At 45.4% G+C, this 16,321-nt stretch overlaps 1 protein-coding gene across 9 annotated transcripts in view; it reads right to left on the minus strand.

Moving 5' to 3' along the window:
- Septin6 (septin 6) overlaps positions 1-16,321 on the minus strand; it is a 136,433-nt gene that overhangs the window by 51,023 nt on the left and 69,089 nt on the right. For all 9 annotated transcript variants that reach the window (XR_015000382.2, XM_048450414.3, XM_085684690.2 and 6 more), the window contains exons 4-5: positions 9,778-9,892; positions 351-546 (exon numbers count right to left, since the gene is read on the minus strand). Coding sequence is in view for 8 of the 9 variants with exons in the window: in XM_048450414.3 (XP_048306371.2) it covers positions 351-546; positions 9,778-9,892 (311 nt within the window). In the remaining variant the exon portion in view is untranslated. The remainder of the gene's footprint in view (positions 1-350; positions 547-9,777; positions 9,893-16,321) is intronic.

A 16,321-nucleotide genomic window follows, 5' to 3' on the forward strand; every position in this document is an offset into this window, starting at 1 on the left:
CTCCTCTCAGTGGAAATTATTTGCTTAAGATAGGCCTTTCCCGTGAATGCCTTGGGAGCAGAGATTAAGCCATTCCTTTCAGATTATTAAAGTACCGGAGGGCCTGGCACAGAACTGAACAGACTCAAGGCTCCACACACATGTATTAGAAAGACACCCTTCTTTTGGCAAAGTATATGGAGGGGCACAGTTGTTATAGACAGGTGCCCTCCAATGACGCCATGTTTACAAGCTGCCTGCCCACGTCATTCTAGTGAGACAGGCTGGGCCCCAGAGTCTGTGCTCTCTCCAAGACTCCCATGGTAAGCCCCTTTCCTCCATTCACCTTCCCACCCCACTGCTTTCCTTACCTGTCCTCTTTGTTGATCTGGTCCCCAAAGCCCACGGTGCTCACAATCGTGAGCTTCAGCCCCACGTTGCTCTCCTGGAGGTCATAGGTATTGGATTGGAGCTGAACACCTGGCTGTGTGTGGGTGGCCGGCTCCCCCTCGAACTTGGTGTTGAACAGGGTATCCATGAGGGTGGACTTGCCCAAGCCTGTCTCCCCTGAAAAGCAAACGATATCGCACAGTGACTATGTAGCCACATGCATGTATGAAGAGAGAAGTATGTATACATGCTGCAGCACCACATGAAAACCATGCAGAAGTACATGGGATATAGAGCCTCTGTTTCATGAGGAAAGCACAGACAGGCCAGTAACCGACAGCTCACAATCCTAGAGAAATTTCCATTTTAGCCTTCATATTTTTTTTTCTGTTATTTGAAGCCTTACCTTGAACATACATTGCTTCTAGAGGTAGAGGAAGAAATGCTATATATACAGATAGAGGGGTATAATTATCTCTAAAAGTAGGCTGTAAAGAAATATATACTCTTATTAATGCTTATCTCTGAGTAGTGCGCTTATATATAGTTCTCATATATAGTTTCTTTAGTTTTTCTGTATTTTTGAAGTAGAACATGTAAAGAAATAACAGTTGTTAAATAAATACCCCCTCCTCTTGTGCCCTGCTTCAGGTTATGCCAAGACTATCTGTGTTCAATTCCACAGATGCCATAGTTCTGTGTTCTAAGTGGGGAGACTGTCTCTAACCTTGGCTTCTCTCAGTCTACATGACCTTTCAGTGAGACCATTTTTTATCTACCGAGGAATGAACTTAAACCACAAGTTCTTCTCACATTTCAAACAAAGCAGGCATTTGTTTGCTTAGCTAACATGTCAGCTGCGTGACACTAATGAAATCCAGCCACTAGAATTTCACACTTGGGCGATGAATGGGGGAAGGGTTATGGTGGACTAGTAAAGGTTTGGGGAAGTTATTCCTGGGACACTAGAGGATGCCAAACCACAGCCTAGAACCAAGGAGTCTTTGGAGAATCAGACATCACAATCACACATTAAGAAAGAAGCGACATGGATTTCAGCAGGAATCTGATACGAAGCCACAGCTGGGCTAGGCACTAAAACTACTTCGAACCATCTCTATGGCTTCAGATTGTCTTAGCATCCTACTCTGAGTGAATCGGAAATACTAGAATTAAAAGTCAGTAGCTAAGGCCAGAGATGTAGCTCAGAGAGTAGAGTGTGGCTTAGTATAACTGAGGCCAGCATTGAAGGAACCGAGCAAGGTGCCACCCAGAGTTGTAATCCGAGCACTCGGGGAAAAGGAGGCAGATAAGGGTAAAATCAACCTCTGTTCCATACTGGGTTTGAGACCAGCCTGTCTTTAAGTCAATAATTGACAGGCTAGGCAAGGTGGTACATGCCCTTAACCCCAAAACTTGAAAGACACAGATAGGTGGATTTAAATTCAAGGTCAGCCTGGTCTACAGAGTAAGTTCAAAGACAGGCAGGGACACTTAGCAAGACCCTATCTCAAACAAACAAACCAACAAGTTAATGACCTTGGACCATTCTTTGAACACCTTAGACCACACTACTTTTTTTTTTTTAAATCAGCATCCGTTCCTCTTCTCCTACCTCTTCCCAACCAAGGAGAGACTGTGACCTTTGACTTATCCTCATGGTTGGGCTTAGGTTTACTCTGGGTAATCTCTAGCCTGGCAAAAGTCCCCTTGAGACCAACAGTATACATTTGCAGGCAGAGCAAACTGCATGATGGGGAATCAAAGCTGCTCCCTTTCTCCCTATCCACTCAGTGTGTGGAGCTGTGAATCTTCCAAGCTCCTTTTATCCTAAACAATGATCTATAAAAAATTTACCTATAATGAGAGCTTTCAAGTTAGCCTGGTTCCCAAGGTCCCCAGCCCTATTTCTTAGTCAGGCATAACTGTGAGGTGAATGGCCAGTTTTATCATTTTTTTAAAAAATACTGCAAGATCCCCAGTGGCAGTAGGCAGCAGAAATGCTGTAGGTCCCAAATGGTGGTGGCGGGCCATGTGGCGGCAGGCTGCGGGCTCTGGAAGCAGCCAGTCCCATGCAAAGACAGCTGCCGGTCCCCGAGCAGTGGCTGATCCCAGGCAGGGAGACACATGGTGGGCGGGCAGGAGACAGAGACATGGATAGACACGGCATGTGGAGTGAGGTTGAATATTTATTCAGGGGGTTATGGAGGAGTAAGGGAGAAGGAGGGTAGAGAGACAGAGAGACAGAGAGAGAGAGAGAGAGAGAGAGAGAGAGAGAGAGAGAGAGAGAGAGAGAGAGAAGGGGGGAAGTGGAGAAGTGGGGAGAGAGGCAGAAGCGAAGCTGCCTCTCCAAGAGGAAGCTGGAAAAGAGAGCAAGCTCAGGCCGGAAGTTGAAGATCGGCCTGCCTCAGCGGATGGGGGAGGGAGTGGGCGTGGCTTGTCTCTAAAAGAGACAGAACAACCATTATAGCCAGGGTATACAAAACTCCTCATACAGATTTTGTTTCCAGCCAAGGTCTGCTATATCCATCAGGGACAACAATTTTTTTTAAGAAGAGGCCCTCTTTTATCCTTCCCTAAAGAAAGTATTCAGGTTCCAAGAAAGTCTGGTGCAGTGAGGTCTTTGTCATGGGAGGTGACAGACTCAGGCATGTGGGAGAATACAGCACCCATTACCCTACCAAAGGAAGTGGCACAGCTCACCTGCAAACGGTCAGAATCTCTGATGTGGGAATGCAAGGACGGCTGCCGTGCTCCAACACAACTTCCCTGTGGACACCCATGTTTCAGGTGCATTTCATCTAGTTTTTTGTATGTCTAATGGGTTTCCCGTGTACAGCCTCAACTTCATCCTCTTTGTCCCTTGAGCTCATAACTGCTGCGCCTGGCCAGTGGCAGGCTCCAATCGCCCCAGCCCTCCAGAATGGGCTCACTGCCTCCACATCCTAGAAATTCCCGGAGAATCCTCTGTATCCTTGACAGTGCCTGGAGAAAGCCTTGTTTGGAAGGTCTCAGGAGCAGTTCTACAGAGCCCAGGACCCACCCTGTTTGCACAGCTGGAGAAATGGGGGCTGGGTGGGGTAGGCCCAGCAGCAGAGAGGACCAGCAAGGAAACTGACCACCCAGATGCCTGCCAACAACAGAAAGGGTTGTGGCAACTAGATGTTAAATAATGAAGGTCTGGAAGAGAAAGAAGAACTCCCATGTCTAGAGAATTACAATAAATGTAGGCATTAGAAGAAGGCAGAAAACGCAACCAGCTCCTCCAGAGACTCTTGGGTGCTTCTGCTCTCAGTTGCCATCATGGAGCTGGAGCTGGAGTGACATCCTCTCTCAATGGCTGACACAGACTCAACCTGAGACTAGAATGCTGTCGCCTTGGGCTCATGGGAAATGTGTGTGGGGAAATGACACGTGGCCTAACTGGGATCAGGTCAGCAGATTCCACCATGCTTCGGCAAGAAGGTAGGAACTTGGCAACAGGCTTCCAGCAGGAAACTCAATGAGTCCCGAGGGCTTAATTTCCCTCCCCTTCTCCCCAGCCCTCCCAGAGCGTGTCACAATAGAGAGCAGGGCTTCTTAACTCTTTGAACTCTTGTTCTTCCTCTCACTTTGCTTATTGTTGACATTGTACTGGAAACAACAATTTTTAAAAATAACATAGGGGCTGGAGAGTTGGCCCAGTGATTAAGCACTAGCTACTCTTGTAGAAGACTTGGTTTTAGTTTCCAACATGCACATGGCAGCTCACAGTGGGCTGTAACTCCAGTTCCAGGAGGACCAAAACTGTTCTCTGGTCTCTTCAGACACCAGACGCTCACGTAGCACTCAAATGTAAGCAAACATTCATACATGTAAAATAAGCAAATGTCTTTTTTAAACAACTTAAATTTGCTGGGCGGTGTTGACGTACACCTTTAATCCCAGTACTCTGGCAGTAGAGGCAGGAAGATCTCTGAGTTCAAGGCCAGCCTGGACTACAGAGCTAGTTCCAGGACAACCAGGGCTACACAGAGAAACCCTGTCTCAAAAAAAAAAAAGGAAGGAAGGAAGAGAGATAAATCTTCCATTATCCCACCACTACGTTGCCATGTGACAAAATCTCAGCCATGTCCCCAGTCTGAGTTCTAGTCCTTTTTCCTATAAAAGGGGAAGGTTGGAAGAACAATAGCGGGTCTTTTTGTCTGGGAAGGGTGATTTGGCTTAGTTTTGACATGGGCTCTGCCTCAGCCTCCCGAGTGCTGGAACTTCTAGGCATACAACAATAGTATTTGCTTGTAGCACATTTATGTGCTCTCTGCCAAGATTGCTGTGAATAAATGCACATTTTCTTTTCTTTTGCTTAGTGCTGGGAATGGAACGAAGGCCCTCACACATTTGGGGCAAGCTCTCAACTCCTGAGGCATACCCTCAACCTCCACAGGTTGTTGTTCCTTACAGCAAGCTTAGAAGGTAGACACTATGGGTTCTTTTGTTTTCATTTTAGTGCTGGGAATGGAGTCCAGGGACTCAAGTCCACCAGGTTAAATGAGAGCTCTACCCCTGACTGTGCACCGTGACACCTAGAAGCAGAGGCAGGCAGATGTCTGTGAGTTCCAGGCCAGCCTGGGCTACAAAATGAGACCCTGTCCCAAACAAACAAACAAACAAACCAAAATAAACAAGCAAAAGAAATGGTCTAACCCTGAACTGTAACCCAGTGAGCCCCTAGACACAATTCACCCTCAATTTATAGTTAGGTTAACCAAGTCATCCACTAGCTTCATGAATTTGCAAGTTCCTCCTCCTCCTCTCTGGACCCAGGTTTCCTCCTCTATATACTGTAGAGGAAATGACTGTCCAAGGTCACAAACTAATCCACGGCAGAGTCAGTATTTTCATTAAGGCAGACAAGTAGCCGATGCTTTGAACCAATACACTCTAGTGAGGCCACAAGCATGACCTATTGGTTCATTTAGTCACTCAACAAGTATTTACGAAACCTCTGTCTGATCACAGCCAGATACAATTATAGTGGCTGAAATTACAGCAAAGAACAAGATGGCCACGGTCCGTGTTCGCTTGGAGAGAGGTCTCTCTCAGCTATAAATGGTGGAACAAGCCAAGAGAAAATGCCGCTGAGTTCGACAGGGAGGTGTCCAAAAGGAAACACTCCAGGAACTAGAGTTGGCCACTGGAGTCTGTGGAGAGGGACAAGGTCATGCCTGGCTAGGCGACCTTGTCCTTTCTCTTTCCTGTTCTTGCTGGGGTCTGGCAGACTGTGATGTGTTTCAACTAGCACATGCAGCTTCCTGCACCTCTTCCCCAACCCGTGTTCTGTGACATCTATAGCTTAAAACCACTTATGGTGGAAATAATGACACTATGCAAATCAGTGGACGCCACAAACCATGGGACTCTTTTCTCCCATGGTGCCTTGTTAGCCAGTGACCGACCACTATGGAGGCTTAAGGCTAACACCTTCCTTTCCCAGAGATAGAAGAATGGAACATTAGCCCCTGACCTTCATAGACTACTAGCTACCCTTTGCATACACCTCTTGCAGTAAAGCCTCAATTCTGCTTGTCCTGAGTGTGTTTTCCAAGTTCAACAGAGCCCAGTTGAGCCTGGAATCCTGAGCAGCTTCAAAGTAAATATTATCATTATAAGCCTGTGTTCTTCATGGCCATTAGCACTGCCAGCACATTCAGAGGGGTAAAGGCTCTTTGGGGCTCTTTCCCCACAGTACAAAGCACCAGGTCCCAGAACATTGGTATTACCTGCACAGGTTTGTCTCTCTCTCTCTCTCTCTCTCTCTCTCTCTCTCTCTCTCTCTCTCTTTCATTGTTTTTTTGTTTGTTTGTTTAGTTTTTTCGAGACAGGGTTTCTCTGTGTAACAGCCCTAGCTATCTTGGAGCTAGCTCTTGTAGAACAGGCTGGCCTCGAACTCACAGAGACCGTCTGCCTCTGCCTCCCAAGTGTTGGGATTAAAGGAATGTGCCACCACAACCCGGCCTCAGGTTTTTCTTTTGAGACCTCCTATAAGGATGTTTACAGTCACAAGATACTCAAAATCTCCAAAGCTAAGGGGTTGGGATATGATTTTTGATGGGGTGGGGATGAGGGAAAATTACCTCGCTTGGTAACTACTGTCAGCCTTAGAGAATCTATCAGACTGAGGTCATATATGCTCACATCTTTATGCTTAGCTAAAAATCATAATAATCATGGTTCCAAATTATTGGCACAGTCAATTTATTGCACTCTAATTTAGGCTCTGGATTCACAAAAATTCTCTTTCCCTCCTCTCTCAATTTCAACAAGCACACATGCACTTAGGCCCACATAAATGTACAACACTTACTCTGCTGGGTGTGGGCATAAGATCAGCGGGCCAACATCAAGACAGACAATAATGGAAAAAAAAACCTGCCCTAGCTCTCTGAGTAGCTCTCAAGGCCAGCACTGCCATAATTTGACGCTAAAAATACTTCAGGTAAACAATTTCTGGAACCAAACAGAAGCATTTTCAAACAGTCACTAAGGAGGTAAATGTGACAGTCACATACAGGTACTAGGCATAAGAACACAGTCTCTGCAGGAGGAAAGATCACCTTCAGTAACCTCACCATGGACTCTGTGCCAAGTCCGTGACAGTTCACAGTGCTATAGCTGGGCTGAGATGGCAGTCTCAGAGTCACTTGTGACCTTGATGCAAGTTGAGGGTTCCCTGAGCCATGGCAAGGTTATGAATACAGCCAGAGAATAAGATGCACACACTGTAGGCATCTTTTGATCCAGTATAGGGTCTGCTTTATCTAATGGTCCTATCTATGGGCATTACAGGAGGGCAGCCATTTCCTCGAGCTTGAGAAACAGAGAGAATGAAAATCTCTGCCTCCTTGGGGATGAAAGGGTCTTCGTTTCTTCCCTCCCTTCCCTTCCAAGAGAGCCTGCCCCAGTCCCTTCAGCAGCTTCATGCCATCAGGTGCATGTATGCAGAAGCGCTGCAGACGGCAAGAAATATCCTGGTGGGAACGTGAGTTGACTAGCCCACTCACTTCGTCTTGATCGTGGCTGCCTCAGCCTGCGGGCCCTGAGGAATCTTAAGATTCCTATGAGACATTTCCCTACACTTTGTCATCAGAGTGTCATTCTGAGTCACAGGGCTTTGTCCGTCCAGTCTATCACTCTAGTTTGAAAGGTTGCTTATGGTGGGTTTGTCATTTTGCTTTAATCTCCATTTCAGCACAGGTCATAAGGCATTCTGGGAGGAATGCCAAGGGAATCTGGTATGTGTGTGTACTGGGATATTTCAGTCATCAAATATTGTGTGAAATAAGTTGGCCATTAGCCAAAGATTGATCTTGTTAGCTAAACAGAAATTTGGTAGTGCCAATATTAGACGTGATGACATTTGTTCTTGAGGTTGATACCCTGTCTCGCATTTATTTTCTATCCCTGTCCTAATTAACACCTAAACATGACTGCGAGTTAGACTTGGCAACCTCTGTGTAGACTCTAAGGCCTCTGATGTGTAATTCCACAAAGCACATATTTTTGTCTCATAGGCTCCAAAGCTGATACATGGGAATGAGTCACTTTTGCTAGTGAGCGAGCCTCGCTGACTGCCTGTCACCCATATTTAGAAGTGACCTTATTGCTCTGTTTGTCCTTACAAGTACAGTGAATTCCCTACAGGGAGTGACCTGGTAAAGAGTACTGGAAATAGAGGAGAAAAAAAAAAGCAAGAAAATGAATGACTTCAAAAAATTTTAGTCAGGTGCTGGTGGCGCGCGCCTTTAATCCAGCACTCAGGACGCCGAGGCAGGTGGATCTCTGTGAGTTCAAAGCCAGCCTGGTCTGCAGAGCAAGTTCCAGGACAGGCTCCAAAGCTACACAGAGAACCCTTGCCTCGAAATTCAAAAGAAAAATTTTTTGAAGATCTTTGTTTGTTTGTTTATTCAAGACAAGGTCTCATCATGCAGCCAATGTTAGACTCAAATTCACAGTCCTCTTCCTTTGGCCTCCCAAGTGCTGGGGTTATAGAGCTACACCACCACATCCAGCAGAATAAAGAAATTTTCAGTGCATTAAACAGTAAAGCATATAATTCAGCGGTAGATTGAATCTATGATGTGAACGAGTTCCTTATATGCGCTATACAAAAATAAGAGAAGGAAATTAGCAGAAGCCTGCAAGTGTTCCAGCCAGTGTGAAAATTGGCTTTATTATGGTATTTATGCGACCATTACGGTTTGGAAGGGGGTCAGTGAAAATATGCAGGTATACTTCTCTTTCACTGTGGGGTGAAAATTACATGTTACCACTGTGTTTGTAAATTGGGGATTTTTAAGGTTGCAAAACACATTCTTAAAAAAATGACAAGGTACTATTGTCCCTCATGTTTGTTTGATGGTACTCAATGGTTTCCAAAGCACTTTCGTGGTCTCAGGGGCTGTTGCTGGCAGTGGTTAGAGGCAGTGGGAGGAACAAGAGGTCAGGCCTATAGCCCTGCTTTATGACCCTGCCAGTTCTTCCATGTTACCTCAGGTAAGTCCCGTGTCCTCCTCAATTCTCCTCTCCAGGAGGATGAGGATGCTATTCTCAGGCTTCACTTTGCAGCCTGAGTGCCAGAAGAACCAATGTGAGAAACCATTGAAAAGTATAGCAAATGCTTCCTGTGGGCTCAACGCCTTCGCTCACTTCACAAATATTATCAGTCTGCTTGTGCTGTGATTGGCACATCAAGTGGGCTAAAACAATGCCTTCCCATATAGGTATGCTGGTGTGTGACCATGACCCCGACACTTGGGAAGCTAAGGTAGGAGGACTGAGAATTAGGGGCTAGCTTGGGAGACTTGTTGAGGTCCATGCTAGCTTAGGCCACATGATGAGACTCTGTCTTAAACCATAACAAAATAAAGACCAGGCAGAGATACAGGTAGGGGAATAAAAGATTTTTGTACACAGCTGGGTGATTCCTAAGCTGAAGTTTCAACTGTACCAAGCCCACACAAACTGCAGGGACCCGGTCGACAACCCGCCACTGGAAGGCGGGCATCTTTATTTCCTCAGCCATCACCTCCCTCCCAGTTCTGTCCTGGTTCTCATCTTCTGCCGTCAAAAAGGACCTGACAGCAGCGACCGAGCCAGCCAGCCCCCTTTAACAAAATTTTCCACTGAGTCTCATAAAGCTCTGTTTTTCCCCCAAGGTATGGCCTCTGATTCTGGTCTGGGCAGAGGAAAAAAAAAAGTAATTGCAGCGGGCCGCTTACAAAAATAAACAAAGGGATAAGAGGAGGAGGAGGGGCGAGTCTGCTACTAGATGAGAATGACACATTATTTAACCTAATTACCTGCAAAGCCACATCTCGCCATTAAGGACCTATATCCTGTAATAGAGTTTCCTGCCATGGAAATACTCACCCACACACAGGATGTTGAAGCAGAAGCCCTGGCTGACTGACTTATTCACCAGCTGGTCAGGCAAGCTGTCAAAGCCCACATGTCCAGCCAGGGGGACAGTTCGGCAACCTTCGCCCTAATTTGGAAAAAGAGGGAGGAGAGAAGATGACAATGTGCTTAAAAGCCATTTGGGTCTCTACACTCCATCCACACACACTCTGTCCTGTGCCAGGAAGTAACAACCACAAAGGCCCAATGTGTCATCGCTTCCCTCAACCACACCCCCAACACACACACACACACACACACACACACGCACACACACACACACACACACACACTTCAAAGCAACATGGCCCATCAGCTTAGAAATCATGGATGCTTGAGTCCAGGTATCCAGTAGGTTAAGGAATAAATACCACTGTACTTCTAGACGGAACAAAGGATGTGGGTAGCTTACCCAGGCTAGCACTGGATATGCCAAATTTGGATGAAATCTCTACTTAATCATCTAGAGGCTAGGGAGCGTTGCTGAGACTCAGTTTCCTTGCACATGTATCATATGAGACAATATGATGTATTTTAAAGGTGATGAGAGGACTAAAATCTGTCATTAATGTTTATGAGGAACTTAATATGTGTACACATATTCCATAGATATTCCAAAGCCCTTGGACATCAGTGAATCTTCTTTCTTGGACACTTTGGAGACCTACCAAGGTGGGAGAGCAGAGAGGTTAGGAGCACAGATTCGGGCAGGCAAGGTGGCTCAGTGGGTAAATGTGCTCGCTGCCAAGACTAATGACTTCAGCTAGACACCTGGGACTCACGTGGTGGACGGAGAGAATCAATTCCCGTAGGTTATCCTCTGAGCTCCCCACTCGTGTGACACCAGCACGTGCGCGCGCGCACAGACACACACACACACACACACACACACACACACACACACACACACACACCATGTGAAACTAATTCCTAAAGTACAGACTTTTGAATCAGGCAAGTCTGAGTCAGAGGCCAACTTCTGCAGTTCAACCTCAAACAAGCTGCTTAACCCTCAGTCTCTCCCTTACAAAGCCAGGAGTTGGTAGTTAATGTGAGATTGTACAGGACAATATTCCTTAGGCGCACAGCACTCTGCCTGGCATGTGGAAGGCATCCAAACAGTAGCTGCTCTTATCGCATCACTATAAGGTTATCCTTGGACCCCACGCTGGCCCATCATCCAGTAAAACACTGTAGCTCCCTCTAGCTTGAAGGGAGCTGTCTCCAGGCTTCCTCTGGTTCCCTTGACTCCACAGGGGTCAGCCAAGCCACTCCCTGCCCTGGAAAGCAGAGGGCCAAGGCTTCTTATAGTTAAATGGTTTTATAAACAAGGAGAGTCTCAAACTCAGGCAGATTTCCAAGGAACCAAGGGGAAGGACAAAAAGGGCCTGCGTGTAGTCAAGAAATATGCCAACTGCTAATGGTCACAGCCAAGGGTGGGGTGTCAGGAGAAGGGTGGGGAATGGAAGCCGGAGGCAGACGAACTTCACAAGAATGATGGGCTATGGAAATAGGCAGAGATTCTGTGGGGTGAGGCTGCACCAAACTTTCCGTAACCAGCACGATGCCAAGAGCAACCCAAAAGGCCTTGGTTTGTGCCAGGAGGTCTGTACCAGCATCCTAGGCTGTGCCGGCAGGCAGCTCTTAGCTAACCGGACCTGCTGCTTGACTCGGTGCACACCAGAATGGATGGGATGCGATGGTGGAGGGGCCACTCCGCCACGTATGTAGTCAGACAGTCCCTTCACCTAGTTAGGGGTCTCCCCGCTCCCATTCCTGCCATTAGATCCACCAAGAGCTTGTGATGGTGACTACCATCTGGCACGTTCATTCGCCTCTCACTTTTCTCCACACAAACTTCCAGCCGAGCACACTCGACAGACTGCCATATGCCGTCATTGAGTCCGGCTGATGCATTCCTTGTTCCTCACCTAGAGACAAGGAGCTTCACGAGGGATGTGCAACACGTTGCTCCACACCCACTTTGCCCCTTTCCACTTCCCTTTTCCTAGTTCCCATTTTTCCTTTCTGCTTTTAAAGCACAGAGTAGGCTGGAAGTTTACCGCCGCTGGTGCTCAGCGCTCGGCAAAGAGCCTTAAGAGCCAATATGCTCTCTCCAGGGAGCCTCCTACGTAGCAGGCTTCAAAATTGGGACAGACTCAGAGTTGAGGTTTCCTGAGCCATATTTTATCATCTCTCTCTGTCTCCAAATTCAGCATTTTGAGACTTCAAGTGCTCTGAAGTCCAAGGAATTCTCAATCTAAATATAGCAGGTGGGGGGTGGGTAGCACCTTACCTTTAAATTTCACTTCACTGTGAAAGAATTGCCAAATATGGGGCCCAGGATGTAGTTCTGTTGGTAGCCTAGCACACACAAACCCTAGGTTTAACTCCTAGCGCCACAAAAATGGGGCATGGTGGCAGACAACTGTAATGCCCAGATTCTACAACTAAGCTATATTCCCAACCCCAGTTCCTGCCCCTTTTGAGTCTCAAGTCAGGTCAGTTGACTTTAACCAGCATTTTTTTTTTCTCAAGGTGTGTGGACGTCAGCCTGCCAGTTCGATCCCACTGGAAACATATCCTGCCCCTACTGTCTTGTTCTTCCCATCAGTCAGGCGTCTGCAGACAGAATGAACTTTACAATTCCTGCCCGTGGGGCTGGCGAGATGGGCCCAGTGGTTAGGAGCACTTGCTGTTCTTGCAGAGGCTTGGTTCTCTACACTCGCCATGGTTCCTAACTCCAGTTTCTGACCTCTGAGGGCACCAGGTACACACATGGGGAGTATACAAATTTGCAGACAAAACTCTGATCACATAGAATAAATCTGAAAAAAAAATTAAATATTACATGGATCATGGCATTCCCTGCTCAAAACTCCGCAAATTCCTTAAGCTCATTGCTTGTAGAGTAAAGGTTATGTTCTTCCTTTCCCTGTTTGGGGCTCTTTACATTGCTCTGGAAGATAATGGTGGGCACGTGGTAGGTGTTTGGTAAATTTTCACTTGGGGGCAGAGTCTCAAGTAGCCCATACTTGTCTCAAACTCAATATATTGCAAAGAAGTCTTACTTATACTGTTGATCTTTCTGCCTCTACTTCCCAAATGTTTACATTAGTAGAAATTACTAGAAAACATAGAAATTAACAGGAAGAAAATAAAAATCATCTATCATATTCTCATTCTCCCAAGATGAGCAATATGTGCATGTACTTCCTGCCATTAATTTAGCAAAGCGGGGTGACTGTTACCTGTTCTTTTGCACAATCTGACTTAATGTGCTGACACGCAGTGCAGATGTTTTCCTGAGTAATTAGGTATACTTCTAAATCATTAATTTAATTAGAACAGCATCTTTGTAAAGATCCATTTTATTTTCAAAGATGTGCACTTGTGTGTGTCTGTTTATGGGTATGTGCACATGAATGCAGGTGCCTGCAGAGACAAGAAGAAGGAGTTGAATCCCTTGAAGCCAGAGTTACAGGCAAGTGTGACCCATCTGATGTGGGTATTGGGGATCAAATGCAGATCCTCTGCAAAAGAATACAAGCTTTTAACTGCAGAGCCCTCTCTCTGGGCCCCAAACCACTATTTTTACTGGCCATGTAGCATACACATAAAGGAGTCTGCCACCTATCCCTAATATAACTTCTACTGCTGAACATTTAGTGTTAACTCCAGATTTTCTACATTAAAAACAACAACAAAACAAAATAAACAACAGTTTTTTTTGTAGGGTTGCAAATGTCTCTATTTTCTAAAATTGAAGCCTGCTGGGCCAAAGGGTCAATATATTTTTTTACATCTATTTGTTTGTTTGTTTGTGACAGCACGCATGTCACAGTACCTGTGTGGGGGTCGAGAAAGAATCAGCAAGAGTCAGCAGTATCCTTTATGTGGGTCTTTGGGGCCAAACTCAAGTTTTCAGGCTTGGTAGCAGATACCTTTACCCCCCTGAGCCATCTTGCTAGCTCCAAAGGCTCACATATTTTAAACACTGGTAGATCACTCAGCAGAGGACAGTACTAACGTGTGTTTCTACCACTATTGTGTGTATGTTTGTGTACCCATGAAGCATCACAGGCTTTTATCTACTGGGAACTGATTCATTGGAAAATGGTATCACATTCTTTAATCTGCATTTTATTGGTGACAGTAAACATATGAAAGGCTTTCAACTGTGTATGTGCAGTGTGTATGCAAATTATCTAAATTAAAGGCATTTAAGGCTGAGAGAAACTTTAGGAGTGAGAGATGTCAAGTTGGATGTGCTGTCTGAGAGGTAGTAGAGGGAAGGAAAAGCTAAAGAATGAATATTGGAAACACCCACAGACACGGGAAGGTAAAGGGGATTTTACCAAGAGGGGTAAATATTCAGAAAAGTAAAAGATGACCCGCTTCCTGTCATCTGAGGCAAAAAATAAAATACTGAAAATTACAGAGAAGTAATAACAGGTTTGCATTTAGTGATGTCACTGGTGACTTGGGGTATTTATTTCTTTTGTGTCTTTTACCCAGTGCCCACTCTCCCTAAATAAACTAGAGAACCTGGAGTCTTTGGACATGGGATCTGCTTGATGTGTTTTTCTTACTGTTTACTAAGTTGAAGGAGTCAGATTTTGTCTCAATCTCTATGGTTAAGAAAGCATCCGAAAACATCTGTACAGTTTTTGATTTAGGAAATTCTATCTGGAGGGTACCTGTCTTGCTTTGATCTTACATCAAGATCATCCCTGTTCAGAGAAAAATATGTAGATGCAAATTACAGACAGAATACTGGGCTAATTGCTCCCTGACCCCAGGACAAGCCCTCGAAGTGTCTTTCCTTCTCTCTTACAGCACCTCTGGTGCCTTATCTCTTTAGTCCTTCTCCTTAAGGTAGTATAATTAATTGAGATCCTAATTACTCTGATTGCAGTTAATTGAATGTTCACTTGACTACAGTGTGCGGAAAAGGAGATGGAAGTAGAATCCTGGTCCAGCCCATCGAACACTGAAACCTTACCTTGCTATCCTGACTAGCAGGTGGCACCCTGTTCATGACCGCAAATCATTAAAAATCATTAATCTACCACAGTCACGCAACCACCTCTGTTCGGTGGAACGTCACACAGTAGAACAAAGATTTCTGTACGAGGAAATACATGAAAGCATTGTTTACGGGAATGAAAAACTAGAAACTCCTTAAATGTTGGACAACTGAAAAATAAATTATGAATACGCATAGCCTGGACCAATCTCTAACCAGAATGCGGCAGGTCCATACGTACTGATGTGAATACCTGCAAGACATAGAATAAGATGGAAAACAGTAGTTGTGGGACGCTATGCATAATGAGTCCCTGTACGTACGAAAGGTCTGTGTATGTATGTGTATGACGAGACCTAGACAGATGCATGAAAAGACACCAAACCAAAAGATGCCAATAATTACCTCAGGGACAGGAAGTGGAAACCAAGGGCCTAATCAGAGGTGTAGTCAGCTTTGGTAGTGTTGGATTCTTTTCTAAACAGATGAACTCACATGTTACCTGCAATAATTTATGGATATTTTTAATAAGAAAAGAAAAGCCCTTGCTCACTCGGCTTCAGAGTAGGGTAATTAGGATATAGCGTCTGTGAGGCGCTAAAGGAAGGCAAAATGAAAAGGTGCTCTTGAGAACTGAGAGAGCCCCCACTTCCCTCCTCCCAATTCCATTTCCTGTTTGCTCCTCATCTGCAGTCACCTGTGGTTTTCAAATACGTTATACCACATTTTGTAGCAGAGGCAGAACCGCTGCTCTTGTTCTCTTCCGCCTTCTCCCAAGGACACACCAATTTCAGTTTTTAATTGCATATTCATACGGTACCTATTAAGAACAATGAGTTATGGTGCTTCCAGCTGTGTATCTTTCTCCTGTTGCCGTTTTTTGGAAAGTAACGAGTCCCAGGAACATCCAATAGAAGGACAGCTGTCCTCCACTGCCCACTGCCTCTCCAACATCCAGGGCAGAGAAAGCAAGTTAAGTGGACCCACCTGTGTCAATAGAGAATTTCCTGTCTCTGTTCAAATCCAAGGTAGCTAAGGATGAGGCGGAAACGCCTGGGACTCATGACCTGTGACTTGGCTTTCCCTTAACTTTCTCCTCTGGTCTTCTGCGCTCAAATGGGATTAACAGCCTCTTTGATGGCTTAGTGGAGGCCCAGTCCTTCACCCTTCTCTCACTCCGTCATTCTGGCACTGCGAAAGTGCTGGTCCCCTAGACTTTCAAAACCGATTCATCTATCCAATGACATATGATGGAATATTAAGCAACTAATGAAAATATTTCCTAAGAGTGCTTAATAGCATGAGGAAATATTTGCCAAAAACTGTTATATAAAACAAAACAAAAAACCCCTTACATACATGGGAGCATCCCAGTGAGCAGAGCTAACAGGTTACTTTGGTGGTAGTCTTTCTGTTGTCCTTTTTTTTTCTAGAATAGGCATACTTTAGTTTTATAATCTGGAAAAAATGTTTTGTTTTGAAAAAAGA

The sequence above is a fragment of the Myodes glareolus genome, chromosome X (genome assembly GCF_982192425.1).
Source record: "Myodes glareolus chromosome X, mMyoGla1.1, whole genome shotgun sequence".
Lineage (NCBI taxonomy): Eukaryota > Metazoa > Chordata > Mammalia > Rodentia > Cricetidae > Myodes > Myodes glareolus.